At 48.7% G+C, this 20688-nt stretch overlaps 1 protein-coding gene and 2 long non-coding RNA genes across 18 annotated transcripts in view; 2 read left to right on the top strand and 1 right to left on the bottom strand.

The window, feature by feature from the left end:
• Positions 1–3502, bottom strand: part of celf2 (cugbp, Elav-like family member 2) — a 121596-nt gene extending 118094 nt beyond the window's left edge. For all 12 annotated transcript variants that reach the window (XM_057022156.1, XM_057022155.1, XM_057022158.1 and 9 more), the window contains exon 1: positions 3281–3502. In XM_057022156.1, the coding sequence (XP_056878136.1) occupies positions 3281–3333 (53 nt within the window). In that variant the 5' untranslated portion in view covers positions 3334–3502. The remainder of the gene's footprint in view (positions 1–3280) is intronic.
• On the top strand, positions 2000–12134 carry LOC130519081 (uncharacterized). 5 transcript variants are annotated; one of them, XR_008948221.1, is made up of 5 exons: positions 2000–2174; positions 6881–7015; positions 7476–7643; positions 8512–11097; positions 11164–12134. It is a non-coding gene; the product is annotated as an uncharacterized LOC130519081 (long non-coding RNA). The 5 variants fall into 5 exon arrangements; XR_008948222.1 differs by having other exon boundaries at positions 7476–8672; positions 10413–11097; XR_008948220.1 differs by having other exon boundaries at positions 7476–10472; positions 10945–11097.
• A 45-nt stretch (positions 12135–12179) lies between these two features.
• Positions 12180–17545, top strand: LOC130519451 (uncharacterized). The gene is made up of 2 exons (XR_008948320.1): positions 12180–15159; positions 15255–17545. It is a non-coding gene; the product is annotated as an uncharacterized LOC130519451 (long non-coding RNA).
• The last annotated feature ends 3143 nt before the right edge of the window (positions 17546–20688 follow it).

Genomic DNA, 20688 nt, shown 5'->3' with positions numbered 1-20688 from the left:
TTCGCTCCACTTGGAGACCAGATACACACTGATTACGAATGCTGTGTATTCAAACGCACCCTGGGAGGAGAAGATGGCGCAGCAGTGCCCCCCCAACAGTCAGGGTTTGGCTCTGATGGCATCGCTACGTGTTTCTTTGCCGTAGCTGCTCCACCGCAAACGTCTGCTTAGGTGCGCTTGCGTGTCTTCGTGACCGGGAAAGTTTGGCGTTAGCATCATCGGCCACGGAGGAGTGTTCAAATCCTTCACCATGAGAGGATGAATAAACACAGGCCCAGATCCTGAAGCATCACACGCAGCAGGAGCTCTGTGAGATTATAGGAACTGGAGCTGTATCTCCGTTTTTTTTCTAGGCTGTGAACACAACCTAACTAAAAATGACCCCGAATGTGTCGCCATCTTGTTTAGACGCAGCAGATTACGGTTATTCAGTTGCACAACTGAGCTGTAGAGGAAGTTTGCGGCGCTGAAAGGACTCAGCAGGCAGAAATAGCCACAACACTTTTGAGGAATGACTATTTGTTCCTGTTTGAAGGGTGAACGGCGACACTTCCCAAACATCATTGACTTTTCTACATGAGATACTCTAAGTTCCTCCTTTTTAAAAAAAAAAAGATGAAGCCAGCGATACGTGTTGTACGACCAGGAAGTTCCCATGAGAATAGTGATTAGATAAACTCAAAACACAACTCTATTTTAGCCTTAAAGGGGGAGCGGAGCTAGATTGTGTACAGCAGCCCACCACCAGAGGGCTCTGAACCTGCTTCAGTCTCTCTCCTTCTCATATCCCTGCTTTCTCATGCACTCCGGCCTGCATGTGTGTGATAATTCCTCCCCCGTCTCCGTCCGCTCCACCACTGTCGCTCAGACTTCCACATCTGTGACTGACGCCCCGGCCAAGCTTCCATCCAGGGCTTTCCTGGATGTCATTAGTGCGCAAACGTCCGAGATGTCCTCACAAACTTGACGTTTCTTCCCCCAGAATTGTCGCAAACACAAAATGAACACATGTTGAAATTCCTGAGTTGCATGTTTGTACTCTAAAACACTGGAAAAATCCCGAATGAAAGGCTGTTAGATAACACACACACACACACACGCACACACACGCACTGTCAGAGAGGATTTAAAGATTCAAACAGTGGTTTGTAATTAGGCAGATGGATTTATGCCTCTCCTCCTGGACACAAAGCCAGCAGACAAACTCTTTAAGTAGATTAATTAAAACCAACACAGCGGGGTCAAAGGTCAAGTCCCGCTCAGGCCAGGGGGCCTCCTCTCCTCTCGTTATCCCCGTCGGCACCTGTGCCTGAGCGCAACCATTGCGTGATTGGATGTTGCCGTGAACAGACTCCTTTTCGCATCGACTGGAGTTTGATGCTTCCCGTGTGTGCGTGCGCGTCTGCGAGGTGTAATCAGATGGAAAGAATGCGCACGCTGTTTCTCATTACAGAACAACGCCGCCGCGCGTTGGACCTGCGGCGTGCGCCGCGAGCCCCGGACGGATTAGCTGCACGTGTGGGGCTCCTCATCTGGACCTGGGCACGGACGTGCGCGTGTCTGCCTGATGAAGGATGAAGGCGGCACACCCTGAAGAATGCGCTCGCGTGTTGGCGGCTAAGCTGCTCCTGCGAACTTGTGCCTGCGCGGCTAACGTTGCTTCAACAAGCTGCCCCGGGGAGGTTTTACAGTCTTAACGATGCCGTTTGTTGTTGCCAGAAAACGTCCGCATTGCTGAAACAACAACCTTCTTATATATATTAAAAGCGTGTGTCTGTGCTTGTGTGTGCGTGTGCTGCGAAAGCGTGAGTGATGGGTCGGCCGGTAAGCTAGGCTTTATTAAGCTGTGGCGTGGCGGACAGCTGCTCCTCCTCTAATCCCGCAGAAGAAAGGTTTAATAAAAGAGGAGACGAGATGGACGGAAGGTAAATAAACATCACTCCTCCTCCTGCCCCCTCCTCACTGATCAGAACTCTAGAGTGTGTGAAACTCTCGGAACGGCCCTAAGATTAGCCCAGAGTGGCGTCTATAAGCTCTACCAGGAGATCTGTCCTTGTTCAGCAAATAGAGCACGGGAGCATCTGCAGAGGACGCTCCGCTGCAACTATTTCGGCGTGTTTCAGGTCGCTCGAGTGGCCTGATTCTCATGTGCGGGTGATCATCGCTGCCCTTCAGTGAGTGACATCATTTAGCCCGTCAGCGGTTTACTGAGGGACGTCTGTTCCACATTACTTCTCCAATTTTCTAGTTTGGATTTGTGGATAATGACGGTGGGCAGAGGACGGTGTTCAGATGATAAAAGAGGGGTGAGGCAGCATTAAGGGAATAATTTGAGGGTCTGGGGGCTTCTATCTCCTCTCTTCTGCCTGTAAAATAGAATTTGTGATAGTCCCCGCTGCTGAGCCCGTCGCGAGGATAATGACTTATTTATCGAAAGGCTTAAATATTCAGGGACGAGGCCCTTTTAAAATGCAGCTTTTTAAATTCATGGGATTTTTCTGCTGCGGTGTTTAATGACAGCGAATGTATTCATGATGATTTATGGCTCCGAGATGCCGTAAGTCTAATAGCTGTTCGACAAAGAGCAGAGCGCCGGCCCCAGGTGGGGCGAGGCGGCCGACCTTTCACCTTTGACCTTGAACGGAGGCTCAGAGCGTCAAACTTGCGTCAGCCTTTCCAGTGAAAAGTTGACGAGCAGAGCTGGAAAACACGCTTCAGCCCGGCGGAGACGCAACTGGATGATGTGTGAAGGCGCTGCGTTGCAGGCAGTCTGCCACCAGTAAACGCTTCAAGATAAATTCCTGGAGGGGCAGAGTTTTTCTGCATGGAGCCTCTGAACATTCGGAGGGATCCGACATGCGAAAGGGAGGAAGGAGGGGTAAAGGGGGCGGGTATGGGAGGAGGGGTGAGGGCGATTCATGTGGTTATTTGGACTGAGCCGAGCGCCGTCGACGTTTGGAGAGGTTGGCGGTGATCGCTGCGGGTTAATGAGATGCACGCGGACGCGGAGCAGTTCGCACGCGTGATTGATGACGGAGCGGCAGAGCGGCAAAGTGGAGCGACAGCTGCCCGTGCGCAATTACGCACCGCAGCCACAGCGCGCCGGAACTAGACGTTACACGGCACCCAGCTCCTTGTCAGTGTCCCGTTGGCCGTGAAAAAGAAATAAAGCAACTAAGTAAATAAAGACAACCCCAACCCCCGCTGTGCACCTCTCGCGCATTCTGTCTCCGCTAACACTCCGTTCACCAGTAACGAGTCACGGCCGGGGAACGCTTACCTTAACACGTTCCAGCTTTTCAGAGGGTCCAGGTCTGAAATTATAGAAACCATGGTGGAGATCTGGGCAGCACCGGGAGAGGGAGGGGTGCAGCAGAAAAAGGTCGAAAGAAAAAGCGACTCAAAGGCTGTAAACTCCGTCTGCGAATGGCAGCGATCTACGGATGCAACCCGTCCTGGCTGTTCGGTGGGTGATGAGCGCTGTCACAGCTCTGTCTCTCCCTCCCTCCCTTCCTCTCTCTCTCTCTCCCTCCCTTCCTCCGCCCCCTCGGGTACAAAGCCTGCGCTCTGCAGACGCGTCTCTCCGCTCCGCTCTTGCACAGGAGGCTGCAGCTGGAAACGCAGAAATGAACCCACTTTCCCGGGAAACTCGTTTATTTACTCCCTTTGCAGCGCGCCCGAGTTTTAGGGATGGATGCACACCGCAGAAAAGTGTCAGTTTGCCGGTTTGAATGTGACTTTTCCGGTTTGTTTAATAGTTTTAGCGGCGCGTTGCCGCTGCGAACAAACGAAACCTAAAAAAAACGAACGAGGCTCGCGTAAAGCTTCCTCAACCATGAATGAATGAATTAAATACTTCAAACAAGAATGGCAACAGATTTGAAACGGAAACTCTTAAACTCTCTAAATTCTGCACATTCTAGGACCATTAAAGCGACACAGATTTGGCAAGAAAAAGGATTTTTTCCCCCAATGATTTCTGTTAATCATTCGAGAAAAGCTTCATTTTCTCGTCCTGATCGGTTCTAATAAACTGGCAAAGACCATAAAGGTCCCAGATTAACGGCTGATCTGATGAATCGACTGCAGCTTTGGACCTTGCCGACTGTTGTCAGGCTGCACCGTCATCGCTGCAGAGCCTCTCGCTCTCAGCACCAGCTTCCTGTCTGACACCACCACATCCTGTTGATAACCGTCTTCCCCTCCCCTCCCCAACTCCACCCAACCCTCCGCAGCTCGTTCTTTATGACGGACGACGGGCCCACAGGTCAGAATGTGACCTTAGACATATAGATTTCCAACTGGAGGCGATGGCAGATGATTGTCTGGTAGGGCAGAAGTGGGAAGTTGCATCACCGGTGTTATTTTCAGCGTCCAGGCATTAGTCATCCACCACTTAGATAAGGATAATTTATAGGCAAAACTGATGCAGTTTCATCCTAAACTGGCTCCCATGCCTGACTGATCATCAGCTGAACTTGGAAACAGTTCTTTTTAATCTATATTAGCGAGTGAGGGGGGGAAAGGTAAGATGGAGGTAAATGGGAGGTTCAGCCTGAGCCGCCGTACCTCGCACACTTTAAATAGGCTGAATTGGACATCTGCTCGTGTGAGGAGGAGGATGAAGAGAGCTGACAGCATCTCTCTCCTCTTCCTCTGTCTATTTCTGTCTCTGGTAGAAACGCGGATGCTCGCGGAGATCAAACAGAGTCCTCTGCACACGTCTAAATTTCTGCATAATAATCACGCTGGCAGGCCTGGCGCCTCCAAGTAGGAGCATCTGCACAAGTTTTCAATGCCTACAGACCCCAGAGACCTCAGCGGGGGGACACCAGCCGCTGTAACATGAATAACGCTTGATTTAAATAGCCTGTTTGTCCGCGTGAGGGTTCTTGCTGCATCTTTTTTTCCGATTTTCTTCTGTCGGTTGTCGACTTTGTTCCGACCGGGACCGTTGCTCAGACCCTCTGCAAGAAGAGCAACACACAAGAGCAGGTTGGGCCACGTCTGACACGTAGCTCATTTCCTGCTATCTAGCAAAATGAAACCCAACCAGGACGAGTCTGTGGAACCCTGGGAAGCAGAAAAAAAGAATGACGCTTTGATTTTGGTCGGTCTGGTCTCAACACCGCCCCCCTTGATCAGTGGTGGAACTGCAATGTTTGTCTGTCCGCGAAGAGTGTTGATGAACTTTTCAACAGGCAAACAGATGCAAACGGATGCTATGCGGTGAGTCAGGAAACACACACTCCTCCAGCCGGTATGCAAATGATTATTCCAATCAGCTGCCGGATTCCGAGCACACACACACACACGCACACACGCTGTCCCATCAGAGCCACATTAGAGGATTTAGAAATAGTCCACTTTTATCAGGACACAGGTACACATATCAACGCGGATGGAAGCAAAACAAAACCAAATGATCCCCCCCCCCCCCCAGCTTTTATTCATCAGATCAGGCAGTTCTGAGGACGAGCCTTGAGGTTTAAGTCATCATGCATATGTGATGTGCATTTCAAATCCAAACAAATTCAGAGCATCTTAAAACCACCCACTGAATACAGATTCTCATTTTACCTCAATCCATTAAAAAAAAAGAGGTGGGGGGGATGGGGGGTGAAAAGAAAAGAAGAAAGGATGCGGATGAAATAAGTATTGGGGGATTATTTTATAAACAACTGAATTTTCCTTTCTGTGTAAGTCATTTGATCCTGTCAAATATGCCTAAAGCCATACGCCCACGCGCTCATTGTCTGAACAACGCTCAGTTTATGAGCCCCCCCCCCCACCACCTACACCACCACAACCACAGCCGCCTTCTCCAGCGCCCGAACCAGCCGTGCTATTGGCTGCTGGGCTCCGGTCTTCAGCAAAACCAAGAGAAAGCAAATGAGATTTAAATCAGAGGGCGCACAGGGCCTGAAAAGTGGCCCGGCCGGCTTGTTTGTTTTGTCCCGCGCGCAGTTAAATCGCAGAGGACCTTTGTTTTCTCGCGTTTACCTCAAGGACGGTCGACATCCACGCAAAAACAAACAGAAGAGCTCCCTCGCACATCTGGGAGTTTGTCAGATGCAAACAGAACCGCGCCGTTAATCGTGCAAGTCAAACTATATCTGAACGTCTCCATTTGAAATGATTAAGTGTGGATGATTTAGCAGCATCTAGTGGCGAGTTTCCAGATTGCAGCCGACGGCGAAGTAACTGGTTCAGATGCTTCTGGTCAAGTGTAGAAATGTAAAGAACTGAAGGGAGAAAAAGCTCAGAATGATTAATTTCAGGTGATTATAGAGTCGGGAAAACATAATTAATGTGTGATGAACAACACAGGGACAAATGGATTCAGCAGTTAATGGAGTTAACAGATGGACACTTTGGTGGTGTGCTAATGTTGCTCAGAGTGTTTAAACAAGCTGTTCCTGACAAAAGCTGTTCTACAAATGTCTCATTAAAACTGAGTAAATAAATGCATAAATATATTCTTCTTAATGGGGAAACCGGTCCAAAATACATGTGGATGTCGCTCACTGATCATCCAGCCCTCATTTTACAGATTAAAGAGAGGCTAGCACATTAGCATGCTAACTGCAGCGGCTCCACCTGCTCCTCCAAACATCTGTTCTCTCTATTCATTATGTTTCTAATCTAATCTAATCTGGTGTCATTTTAGACCATTTTAACCAACAAAAACCACATTTTTAAAGCGAATATATAAAACAGGTGGATGTGTTAAAAAGTGTGTGACTGCAGTAGGTCAGCAGGCAGGTGTGTGGCTGTTTCACCTGTAGTGTAATAAAGCCCCCCCAGTACGTCAGAAATACCACAATGTTCAGCCAAACCTGGAAATATTCTCTCTCCTCTGTTTTCTCTCTTTTTTTAGAGGCAGCTGACAAATGAAAGGCTCAGAGCAAAAGGAGAGGAAATGGAGAGAGGAAGAGAAAGCACTTGGCAGAGCGGCGTCCAGGCGAATCGGCCGAGAGAATGAGCGATTGCACCGGCGTGGGAGAGCGAGTGGGTGAGGGAGCAAGCCAGAGAGGAAGAAAAAGGAGAGAGGAGGTGGCGGAGGAGGTGGAGGTTATATTTAGAGCTGCTCCTAATCAACTTTTCCGTCAGTTGGGGTTTGTGGGGGCGAAAGAGAGAGAGACGCAGGTTGAACAGTTAAAATCAATATGCTGCCTACTCGCCGCCTCGCTCGATCGGAGAGGAAGTGAAAGCAGAAGGGAGAGAAGGAAAATGATGGAGGGACGGAAGAGATTGTAAAACAGGAAGAAAAGGGTGTCGTCATAGCACCTGTGAGTGTGAAGGAACCATCTGTGTTTTAAAGGAGCAGTAAGGTCCCGAGATGCCGACAGACTCAACAGGAATCGTGCTAAATTCAAATACTTTGAATCACTGACAACAGTAGTCCAGCCAGATTATTCTCGTTTCAAGCCAGTAAATAATGTTAATATGTTATTTTGTGTTTTTGTCTGTAGCTCCGCCCACCAGCACCATCAACCAATCAGGGAGTCAGGAGCGTCTCACATCCGGGTTGCCAGGTACGGCGGAGCGCCGAACGTTTCGGATCACTTAGAGCTTCAGAGATTTGAAAGATGGAGATGGGGGATATTTGAAGACTGATACAATGTTGTTCACCTGGACAGGTAAGACTCAGCAAAGTTTGGCTCTCTTCTATTCTAACTTCAAATATTCCCCGCAGTCGTATGACGTTATGTGTGTTTGTTCATTATACACCAGCACGTCTGCAGGTGGGTCATCCAATAGAGTAGCTAATACATTTTGGAGGAGTAAAAACAGCGACTCCTCATCACTAACTTATTAACAACAGCTGATCCTGAAGCTAACGCTACATCCTGTTATCATGGGGCCTGTCCATTTTCCAGTCAAGACCTATAAGCTAAAGAAAGCTGTGGTGAGGTGCGGGAGGATGTTGAGGTATCCACAGGAGTTCAGAGGCGTTTGAGTGCAGGATGGAGATGATCTCAGTGACCCTAAACTGCCCTAGCATGTAAAGTCCTGATGCTCAGCGGACCAGCCAAGAATATACCAGCCAGCTAGCTCTGACTCTTTGAATTGTTCGGAATGAGCTGGAGCCGCACTGAAAAATCCGAGAGCAGAAACATATGTGGAGCAGATCACACTTCTCCTTCCGTTCAAACACTTAACGAGGGAGATGAGCTCACGGATGGCTACCTGTTGGTGGCATGAGCCTTCATATCGAGGAGCGATGTGGAGACTCTCTACCAGCCACTGTATCACATCCTGGATGCACCCATCCATGTTTATGCACTTCTGAATTCGGATACCTGCCGACACGATACTATTCCGATACAAGAGCTCTGTTTGCTTTAATATTGTTATCATTGTGGTTGATCTTACGAGGCTATAATGAACTCCTCGTACAAGCATCCATACCTGTACGTACGTCTCCCAAGGCAACGTCAGGTTAGTATGAGGTCAGAAAAGTGATTCCTGACGGCTTTTTTCTGCATCGGGCTAAATATTTGTCAGGCTCTCTCAAGAGTTTGACAACGTTCTTAATATCGTACATTGCGACGGAGCTTCCACGAAACTAGAAGCAAGAAACTGGCTAAAGAAGTCGCGCCCAGCGCCAGAGAGACGCCCGCCAACGAGAAGCCGAAGACGACTTTGCTGCCAAAGAAGGAAGGCCGGTATGTAAATTTCTCGGTAAGATTAGTGACTCACCTGTGTTACATCAGATATCAACCCAAACCAGTGAAGAGGATTTAAAGAACCTGATTTACCTGAAGCTAGAGGAGGTTCAGTGGGACCTACAGATTTAGACTGACTTCAAAGGTTGATTGAATTTTTCTCCCTTAAGTTGTGATGCTTCCGAGCAACCACATAAATCTGTGCGTGTGTGTGTGCACGCACGTGTGTGTGTGTGTATCAATAGTTTTGACTTGAGATCAATAGTGTGTGGGCTATAATGAGGCTGAGGCGTAGGAATGATAGCAGCAAGAGCATTTAATAGAGGAGGGTCAAAGCTCATATACAGTAGCCGCGTCTTAAAGCGGCCTTCTTCTTGTTTTGGACGCCCCCTCCCCCCCCGCGTCTCTCATTAGCTGATGATCGATCCCCTCCATGTGCAGCCCACACAGAGAGAAAACGCAATTAGAGCATTGACCAAACGATTGTGTGAACTGGAGCTCGATGGGTGATCATCACCTGAGAACGGCAGCGGGCCGGTGATGGAGGGACCAAAGGGCGAGTGTGTGAGTGGGGGGGGGCGAGGCAGCATCCAGGACGAAGAGAGCAAACCGAGAGGATACGAGAAGGAGGAAAACAACAACGGCGGCGGCAAATAGTCCGGATGGCGCCGGACTTTAGCCTGGATTATTTCAAAGGCTGCGTTTGTTAAGATTTCCAATAAAATATGTTGTGACCTGCTGCTCATTAGCAACACCCTGAGTAAAACTACCGCAGCGAGGCCTCGAACCACATCTGAGTAGCCTCCTGCTCCCGTGTCAGCCTCACGGGGGGGGGGGGGGGTGGGGGTCGTTCCTGTGGTGACAGGATAGCGTGTTGCATCATCTGCAGATAGAAATAAGTCAGGCTGACGTCCTGCGTTGCCCGCGTGGATGCAAGGCTCTTACTGCGCAGTGATTCATCACCGCACAGTTAACGCTGACCCGCGTGGGTGAAGAGGTTGAGGATAATTGACGCCATGTTGCCTCGCCGACGGCGCCAGTACTGCACCGTTTCCGCTAAAATCCGAGTGGAGACCTTTTCACCGGCTCGTTTTCCTTCTTGCAATTCTACGGTTCAACTAAAGAGCAAATATTTATACGGATCTTTGCTCATTATTGGAACAAACTTCGGCTGTCAGTGAAACTTCAACTGTTGCTGGACTCATCTGTCCTCTCTAACACACCTCATTTGCAACAGGAAGTCCCCTTACTTTTACTTCCTCTCCGGCGCGACAGCAAAATCAGACGCGGAGTCGCAGTTTCCTGCTAAAATTCAAAGTATTTATTTTCCCTGCATCGCTCGGGCTCATTCCCTCCCCTGAATTTCATTTTCCCTCGCTCTCAGTCGCTGTAACCTCGCTCTACCCCGGCGTCTCTGATTCATGCAGTTCTCCCAATTTCCTCTCCATCTCTTTTCTCTGTGTGAATAGCTTAAAAAGCATTATGCACCACACTGATTCACTCCTATCATGGAAAAAAAACACTACCAGTCCCGCAGGGTCTAAACCAGGCTTTGACACAGGGGTTTTGTAGGTGGATATCAGCATCAATATTTCTAAAGAATAGCTGACAGCGGGACACATTCAAACAACACTCACACTCACATTTCCACGCTTACGTTTTGGGTAAAACAACACGTTAGCATATAGACGTTTAGAAAAACAGACAGTGCATTTATATTCATGTTCATGTGGTTGGCAGACACACGGATCTGATCGCTTCGACCTCAATGCGCACGTGGGCCACCAGCCGAGATGAACGGTACGTTATTGTTAGCGTGCACCTTTGTTAGCGTGCATTTGCTCGTGGAAGTGCATTTACTCAGATACGGCTCAAACTAATACAGACTTCTGTGCAGCTAGTGCTGTCAGTACGGGGCTGAGTGGAAACCAGAGTAGAAGACAGGGAAAAGGCCTAACTGAGCTTATAACAGCCTTGTCACGGACAGATCAGAGAGGCGGGAGCATTTCTCATGATAATAAAAGGCTAATATTGCTTCCATATATTTGGTCAAAGCCCATTCTTATCCTGCCAGGATCACTGTGCACACAACCGTTATGAAAGGGTATAAAACAATAAATATCACAGCAAAATACCATGAAAATCCCAATATGTCAGAGGCTGTGGAAGTATTTTTCCTCCCCCTGGCCTCCCTATTGATCCCACAACATAAATCAGTGGAGGGAATCCCTTCGCTCACCAATACCCAAAGGGAAATTTCTCTTTGTCTCAGGTGCTGTGGTCGTTCGGGATAAAAGGTCAAAGGGCGGCTGGAGCTGCAGCCAATTAAAGGCCTGGAGATATGACGCATTGAGGAAACAATCTTCAACCCCCATCTGTGGACCTTTGCCTCGGGGGCCTGGTTGGCAATAACAGCCTTACCTGAGTGTGTATGCGTGAACCTGCACCTGCCTCCCTTCAGTCTATTTTTATATCTGTCTCTTTTTTATAGATAAACCTTATCACGGCGTAGGGGTCCCGGCATCCCCATGACCCCTGCAGGTCTGCCATTATGGCAGATGTGGTTTCGGAGGCTCCCTTCAGGCATCTTTTTCCCCGAAGAGGGACGAGGTCCGAAATGAGGACTGCAGCTGGAGCCGAGAAGCTGGGATCAGCTCCAGGAACAAGATAGGAGGGTGAGGGCACTTTGGTGGGCCTGCCAGCTGCAGAGTTCAGGTCTATGGTCTCATCACTACGGCACATCTGGGACCACGTCAGATGCTTCTGGAGCTGAAAAACTGGGAGGGAAGGTAGTTTGGAGGCAAGATCAGGGTCCCTTCTGGCCACCTGCCTGCAGAGGGTTTCCACACAACCTGGTTAAAGACCTCAAGGAAAACCAGGACTGTTCCAAGCAGATTACACACCTCATCTGTCTTTGGGAAGCTTTAAATCCACTTGGAGGAGCTGGGAAACATCACTGGAAGGGGGACGTCTAGATGGTATTTCTGCTATTACTGAGAAGCAAAACCGCACCAAAGAAGATGGATTTTTAAAAAGAATTTGATCCTCACAGTCCGTGTGGGCACTAAAGTGGATCTTTTATTCCTTCTACATCTGTCCACACGCTCCCTGGCCACAGATGTCAGCCAACACGCAGAGTTCTCCGTGCGGAGGTCACCGCCAGCCAGCGCACTCCATTTCCCAGGCTGCCGCGGGGCGGGCCGAGGGCAGGGCTGCGCGTTGTTGGCTGGCTTGATGAAACATGTCCACCTCACGGCGTGCGTCTCGCGGGTGGGGGGTAGAGGGGAGGGTGGTTTACAGTAGGTGTGTGAGCTGGAGTCAAAGGCTCCAACAGCGTTGGGCGAGTCAGATTTATGGGCATCTGATGTGGAACGGAGCGAGTTTCCAGAGCGATTTCGGAGGAGCAGAATGAAATTTGAGCAGGGCAGCGAGTGATAATGAGTAAAGCGAGTGGTGCCTCTGAGTACATGTGTGCGGGGGGGTTGGGGTGTCGTGGGTAGGGGGGGTTAAGAGGGGTGAGGGAGTACAGTGAATGACAAGCAGTAAATATAATAAACGGAAAGGAAGAGGGTAAAACAAGAACGACGGAATATAATCCAGCATCATCCGCATCCCCTCTGGCATCCAGATTTGTTTCGCAAAAGAGTAAAAAAGCATCCAGGGCCCAAAAGAATTTAGAATATAGAATCTTCAGCAGCTTGATGCACAGGTTTGTAAATAAAATGAGACTTAATCATGGAGTTAGTTTAATAAATGGACTTTAAACGATGGTTATCCTCCCACCACGCACACACTCCAGTGCATCTCAAGTTGGTTTTATCCAGTGGCAAAAAGGAAATTTAAATAATTTTCTTCCACACTCGTGCCGCTGGAAGTCATTTCAAATGAAGTCGAGGCAACAAACAGAATTAAATTATACATTTGGATTTTTCTTTTCCTCCCCAACAGGTGAATCAGCTAGCGCGCAGTCAAATTATTTAAAAGTGATTAAGGCAAAAAATTCGACGTGCACTAGCGTTTGGCTCTTGGTTGAATGTTATGTTTGAGTGATCCAACCAAAAAGAAGGGGGAAAAAAAAAAGAAAAGTCCAGCAGTCCTGACAAAAACAAGCCTTCAGCGAGCGAGTGGTGGTGAAGGTTGCAGACTCCAGCTGAAAACAAACTCATAAGTAAGCTTACGGCATTAATAAGAGCCAGGCATGTCATCATCTCTGGATGTGTACTTTATAGACTTCTCGCTTCTATCCAGTGGGCGAGAGAGAGAGAGGGAGAGAGAGAGAGAGAAAACAGCCTGCCAAGATATTGTTTCGTAACGCTCGGCACCGTTCTCGACAGCCCCGAGTTGGTTATACTGTCCGGAGAAAATCGTTGTTTCCCTGTCAGAGCAGCCGCAGCTGCGTCCCACACACGTTCACCTCTGTGCAACCCGCTGCAGGGCGGACAAAGGCAAGACGGAGAGAAGGAGGGAGGAGGGGAGGAGAGGAGGAAGGTCTGCGAGGAGGAAAAGTGCTGCTGTCATGGCCGCCGACGCGCCGCGCGCCGCGGCTACGGCCGCTTCCAATGTGTTAGCAATAAAGTTCGAGTTTAACGAAAACACGCAGGCTGGAAGAAGAAGCATCATCTGGTTCTCATTGGTGAGGAATCTCCCCCCCGCCCCCCCGCTGCCCCCTCCCTGCAGCTCAAACTGTAAAACACGCAGAGGAGGACAAATTCACAGCGTCGGGAAACACGCCGACGTCGAGTCTGCAGACGCTTCTACGGCCAGCGTGCGAGGACAAACAGGGGGAACATGACGGCCACGCCTCAAACCTCACGCACGGAGGTGCCTCACACCGTTCCTAGGTCCTTTAAGCATCGATTGTATACAGGTGATTCACTCTGGTCAACAACTAGCAGGATTTAGATCAGGCCCGCGGCATACTTTTAACCTTTGACCCAGGGAATAATTGTAAAAGCATGTTGGCCATTGTTTCAGCACCACCTCCTCAACATGACATTGCCCACCGGTCACGTGACCGCGTGGAAAATGTGCATATGCAGCTGGTAAATGATTAATGTGTGTGAGGGGAGGCAGCTGCAGGCTGTGTTACATCAGGGGAGAGAGAGAGGGAGGGGAGACTCCCCGGCAGAGCTGTCAAAAAGCTTCGGGTCAAAGCCAGAAGGAGGGAAAAAAGGAAGGAAAAAATCACAACCTCAGCTTTCATGTCCGGCCGGAGCTGCATAATTGCATCACCCAGCGCCAACGCCGCCAATGACAGATCGCCAGAGCAGCAGTTTTTTTTTTTTTTTTAGTGTTCTGCTGTCATTAAACAATTCAAACAAGGCGGCATGTGAGCGAATCAGCGAGATTCTGACGTGGCTCGTCACACACACACACACACACACACACACACACACACACACACACACACACACACAAGAACAAAGTGGATTCACTTTGAGACCAGCGCTAATATTAACAAGAGAACAACATAAATGGTTTGATGGTCGAGTTTCCTCAATCGTTCCCCAGTTTTCACAATTTCTTGTCAACACCAGATGAAACAGAAAAGACTAATTTGTTCTTCCCATCATCTCGCTACGGCGGTAACAGGATCTGTAATCCTTGATTGGAGCGAAGCGGGAACGATAACTAGCATAGATGCGCAGCGAAAAAGGCCTGCGCGCTCCCAGTTTGGAATGCCAAACACTAAGTGCATAGGACGGCCTCCTGACTTTGGTTCTCACCTGGGCAGGATCGGTCTTTACCCTGTTTATGTATGCTGAGCACAGAAGGATTAACTTTTACGGAGATTTTCCTTAAACAGGAAGCAAGGAGGGACTAAGGAACGGAGGCTCGGCTCATCCGTGTAAACCGGGTGGTTCTCTCCGTCATCCCTGTGAAAGCTGCCGGAGTCACGTGATAGCTGCTGCCTTCAGGGGCCTTGGGAAACAGGAACCAGGACGCGTCACGCGTTAAAGGAATATGGCAAGCTGAGGGTGCGAGCGTCGTCAGGGCAGCTCCGAGCCCGGCTCTGTGAGTAGGGGAAGCGGCTCTGCGCGTCTGATCCGGAATCACTTCATCCAATATTAATGCCGTGCGTGGTATTCCCGGGAGCGTCGCCCGACCCGAATACAATCGCAAGCAATAAACAACAGTTCTGCTTTAATCACAAGAGCAGCGTTTACATGATTAATGCAATATACTCCAATTTCATCTCGCCGTTATGAGCTGGAGCAGAGAGCGCGGCGCCGACGTCGTGAATATGCACATGATTATGCTGATTTTTTAAATTTTTTTTATTTTTTTATTACCTCTTTTCATTTGTCTTTATCACGGACTCCAGGATCTTCAGTGTGGGTGACACGTTGCGGGTCTGCAGACGGAAGCTCGCTGAAAGCGCTGAAGCGCCGCCAGCGCCGGGATGAATTCAGGTCGGGTTTGAAGCCATCCCAATTCTGCCTGCGTCGCATCCTCCAACATCTCTGCACAAAAAGAGGAGAAAAATGTGCTCCTCATTTAACATATTCCCAATTTTCTGCTTTCTAAAATGCCCCAATCAGAACCTTTAAATCCAGTATTTCCTATCTTATCTCCATTCAGCTGTCATATCCCAAAAAAGGATCAAGGAGACTGTCGGGAAGACGAGAGGAGTGATCCGCTAAGACCAGATCGAGTTTTTCAGAGCGCTTTTTATGAAAACTTGTGGCCGTGAGGGAAACTGTGACATTTACTGGCAAAGGAGAGGAGGAACAGCCGGACTGAGACCCTTAAGGAGGTTTCCAGAGCTGTATCAAAATGCAAATCAGGAAAGCAAAGAGAGAGAGAAGAAGGAGCAGAAGAGCGGCGGCGGTACAATCATCTGTCAAGTGAAAGAAACCCCACTCCTGATTATGCAGAATCAGGAAGTTAAGGACAGCATCAGTGTGATTGGAGGTGGCAGAATGAGAAGAGAGCCACAGGAAAGAGGCTCTCAGTGCCGATGGCTCGCCCCTCTTCTACTTGACTCGCTGCTGCGGACCGCGGCACGGCCCACCATCTGCGACACCTACGCCCAAGCTTAAATATGCAACAGGGCCTCGGACGCTAATGAGGAAAGGTCCCTACGTGTGTTTGAAGCAGCTTAAAGACAAACTCGTTGTTGCTCTTGAGATGAAGACTTCTTCAGCCAGGGAACCGTCTGATGATTAGAAGATGTTCTGACACACGCTGTTGAGCCATATTAATAAGATAGTAAAGTTCCTGCGTGACAGGAGCTGGAAACAGGTCCAAACCAGGACCAAACTCTAGTTTCAGGGCGTTCGCCGTTAAAACCTGAGAGAAGCGCTCCACGCTTGTGTTGAGCTTCTCCTCAGAAAGTGATCTGGAGCTGTTCTGTCCATCAGCCAAAGCAAATCGGACCCGAAGTGCTGAGCAAACTCTCGACCCGACATTATCCAGGTTCATTTTTACGCCTCATTCTTGGCATCAAAACAACTTGTATCAGCTCAGATTCAAGATCTGGAGTCCTTAAATGCACCACAGCCTTGGAACACAAAACTGGAGAATTCGCTACCTCGCGTTGACCCCGGAAATCTCCCTTTTCATCACCAGCACGAGCACGTTCCTCACCGCGGGGACAGAAAATACGGCTTTATCAGCCAGATTTACGTTTTTCATTTGTTGCTCTGATGGTTTTCAGAGGTTCACGTTGGAGGTTTACAGAACTGGGAAAGAAATCAATGTTCCATTTAAACTGCCAACAATTCTATTTGAAATACATCCACCCTCTGCAGGACGGCCTTCCAAAATCTGAATATCTTCACTTGCTCAACCTCCACCCTCCTCGTCCTCAGTAAACGGTGGGCTATTTTTTCCTTCTCCATTTCTCCCGACTCTAAAAACAGTTGAACAACTATGAGTTTCTTTCTTGCAAAGCATTGTTGTCTCGATTTCAGATTAAAGAGGTGCGAGCAGAGTAAATATTGAAGTTCCACTTGGTTTAAAACTTGACTCTCTTAGGTAGAAGCAATCAGTCACAGAGCTGAGGGTGAAGAAAATGGCGTGTTATTACTCCTCAACAAAAGACCGCCGGAGGCTGACAATAGTTTGTTCTAATTGGTTAGCTAGTGAAATGTGGATGGAGTTTAACTGGTTAGCTGAGAATTCTCCCTTTCTCTTGCCCTTGATATATCCAAATCCCTTTTTGGCATCATAGGGAAACGTTTAGTTTTTTCTTCAGTGCAGGTGAATTAAAGTCAGGCTAAAAAGAAAAAATCCCACTGCAATGTTTTTAACGTGCAACACGGGGGTTCTTTTTGCCCCGCATGGGTCCGATCGCGGAGATAAACTGAACGCCCTCATGAGCTTTGGTGGAGGTTAGACTCGACGCTATGGTTAAAACAGGAGGCTGGGTTATTCTAAGAGCTGTCTGGAGACAAACTACAGCATTTATCATAAGAGAATTAGTCTTCAAGCTTTTATCCCTGCACTGAATTCCCCTCATAAGCTAGGAGAAGTGATCCAGTTTGTCAGTTTAAAGCTCGACGCATCAGCTAAAATCCACAATTAAGACTTCCGCAGGTGAATGAAGGTGGAGGAACCGCTCGGCGTTCCCACATCTCTTTAGAAGCGACTCTCTGACACCGACAGATGCGCTTTTTACATCCCGGCCTGTGAAGCAAGAGGTCTGATCGATTCAATTTTTTAAATCTCTTGGAGCTTTTTTTCAAGTCTCCTCAAGTGTCCTCGGGCGAAGACACCTGAGCTGCTCTCTCCTCCTCCCCGGTGACACGTTCTTTCATCCTCTGCTGTCCGTTTTCATCTGCCGCTGGAAACGGCGTTCCATCGAAACTGCCAAACATTGACTTTGAAACGCATCCATCGCGAATCTGAATAAATCCGTGTTTCCCTCTGCTCTTCCTCCTACTTGTGAAAGACCTCGACTGGAGATGTGCAGGGTTGCGACTGTGAGCCTGCAGATGCTCAGAGTAAAAAACCAAACAAACCCACTTCAGGACAGTAAAACCTTGGACCCATAAATGGCTCGCTGCTGAAGACCAGCTCTGTCTCTGGGTTTTATGGCTTCTTCTGATATTGTAACTATTGAGGGACGAATCTCTGCCATGGTAAACAATGTCATAATTAAGTGCCAAAGAAAAGCAGGAAGACGAGCTCGCTACGCTGCGGGGATGGACCAGCTTTGGTCTCGTTCTAGGCTTATAGTTATAGAAACCTCAATGAAACCTTGAGTGGGCACCTAAAGACCTGCTGGACACGTATGGGTCAGCGGACACACAGCTTATTATTACCACCTTAATATGAACGTCACACTAATGCCACCTTCACGTTAGCATTCAAGTGGATGATTCTACTGACCCCTTGAGGTGTGATTATAACTAACCCAGACCAGAAATAGCACACCCTTCTCGCCCCCCACCCCTCCCCTCAGCTATTGCTTCTTCCTCTCCCACATACAATCTTCTACAGACTTTTATTGCACACAGAGTCGGCGTAACGGTGATCTCCGCGCTCTCAAACAGCAGTTTAAATCTCAGTTAGGCAACAGATGTCAACGCTAATGCTAAGAATAAAATGATCAACCATTTGACTAAAACGGGAAGAACACCCCCGAAGCTCCATAACCAGATTTTAGTGGGAGAAGATGAGAGTCCAGGGAGGTCCTGCAGGACAGACTCCTACTTGTTTTTGCCATTATTGCTTCTGATCACATCTGTGGGGGGGGGGGGGTTGGATCACTTCATCCATTCCGGTGGAGCGTCCATCCGTTATTTTGGAGAGGATCCAGCCCTCCAACGCTCCGACCTTCGACAACAGGCAATCAAATGTGCAAACACGCACTTTCAGAAACACTACACACTCAGCGGTGACAAGTGGCTACGTGTGTTTGTCCCTCATCCCCCCCCCGCCGTCGCTGCCTCCACCCAGGCTAATCTCCCATTTAAAATGACACCAACTCTGGGGGCTGTTTACCCTGGCGGAAATGAAGAGCGCACTCCTCTTTCAGTTTCAGTGTTTTTCTTTTCTTTTTTAGAGCAACGCCCTGTTTGTTTGAAGTGCTAATTCTGTTGTTCAGCCTTTATCTTGCGATCAGAGGGCCTTCCAGCCCCGCACTTCACCCCTCAGCAGGGACAGCCAGAGTCCCAGGTGAGCGCTTTTCATGGCATTGTCCCGGTTTTTTCAGCTGATTTACAGTCAAAGGAAACCAGCTCCATTATGTCCTGAAATCGAAAAATGGAATCCTTTTCTTAAACAAGCCACGGAGAAACATTTGAAGGGAATTTGTTATATGGGCTGTTTTTCCTTTTATTGTTGCGCAATGGTGAAGCATCGCATTGGTGCCAAGCTTGTCCTGCATGTTTCAATCATTGGAAGCAGTGGGCGGCCATTGTCGGGCACCGGAGGAACAAATCAAACGCCGAGTCTAATCAAAAAAGCACCTGGCTTTAACAAAAAAAGGAAAATTCATGCACATTTATGGGCAAGAGCATGTCGCAGTGTAGAGGTCAGAGCTGCCAAACTGTCCAAAAACGGGGCGACTGCGAGTTATTAAAGGTTAGAGGAATTTCACCTGACAATAGGGCGGAACTCTATGGATCAGAATGGTTCCACAGGTGACCGTTACCTGTGATGGAGAACACACTTTTTAAATACACTTTCAGGAGGCAAATGTTGTGAGTCGCTTTGTTCGGGATAATTTCAGCATCAAGATGTAAAGTTGCTTAAGTGGGTGACACAGCTGCCTCCACCCACATCCTCAAAACTTCCAACAGCTGTGGATCCCCCTGGATGTTGGCTTGGATGCTAATATCGCAAAAGATTGACGAGAAAGACATTTTGATGCATCTTAGAGCCTCACATCTGCCCGCTGGTCCTCACGAATGACATCCTGGCTGAGAAGTACGAGGGCGGTTTATACCACAGAAACAGCTGACAGCAGGAACACCCTCCAGACCCATATCAGCACGGTCCCGCTCAAGGTTTCTCCCTGGAAAAGGGTTTCTCCTGCTGCTCTTTGTTGCTCGGGGAAAGGATCTACGGACACTCTTGACCGTTGCAGTATGTGCTTCCCCACCCCCTCCCCGCCCGCAGGTATCGCCGACCTCTGACCCCACCGACCCACTCAGCTCTTATAAATGACAACTTGTTGTAATGAGTGCATTTGCATTATTTGTGCATGCTCTCTGCTATCTAGCCTCTCCTCTTTCTTCTCCTCCTTCTGTGCTCAGCCGGCCATCAACAGGAGGCCCCACCCATATGAGCCTGGTCCTGCTCAAGGTTTCTTCCTGTTAAAGAGGAGTTTTTCCTTGCCACTATTGCTTGTTGGGGGTCAGGCATTAGGTGTCTGTAAAGCATGACAATTTTGATTGTCACAGATGTTTAATAAATAAATATGGATTAAATTGAATTAAAATGGCTGTTCACTGATGTGAAAAAGCAGAGAGAAACCCATCGGCGAGATTAAATATAGAGCTGAAATATTAACGCCCACTTCAAACAGGCTGATAAATTCACCTGTGGTGCCTCGACATCTTGGCTGAGGGCGGCAGCGTCACAAGATCGCTGCGCGTTAACACACCGCCCCACGGTGCCGACTGCTGTGCTGCGAAGAACTGGTGGAAATAGAACTAATCAAAGAAGGCTAAATCTGGCGACGCTGTCCAATAAAAGAAAATAGATCACAAGAAGGCACGTGCCCGCGTTTGCGGCGCGGAAACAAAAGAGCCGTTGGAACGATCCCTGCCAAAGGTAGTCCGCCGTTATTTGCTCGTGTAAAATTAGCAACGTGCGGCGACGTTTAGGCTCGAGCAAACTGCTTTGATGCTATTTCAGAGGATTTCAAAAGAGGCTTTGAACGCGGATCGCCGGCGAAAAAGGGTTTAAGTGCGCTGGTATAGTCAGTCAGGCAGCAATCACTTTTGTGGCTAATGATGCGCCAACCCAGTCGACAAATCTACACAATATTTATGTCAGCTTTTAAAGACGCGGCAATCGGTTACGCACTGAAAAACACGCACCGCAACAATACCTCAAAAGA

Source organism: Takifugu flavidus, chromosome 22 (genome assembly GCF_003711565.1).
Source record: "Takifugu flavidus isolate HTHZ2018 chromosome 22, ASM371156v2, whole genome shotgun sequence".
NCBI classification, from domain to species: domain Eukaryota; kingdom Metazoa; phylum Chordata; class Actinopteri; order Tetraodontiformes; family Tetraodontidae; genus Takifugu; species Takifugu flavidus.
The sequence above is the reverse complement of the archived record's forward strand: the minus strand, read 5'-3'. Positions and strand labels throughout refer to the sequence as shown.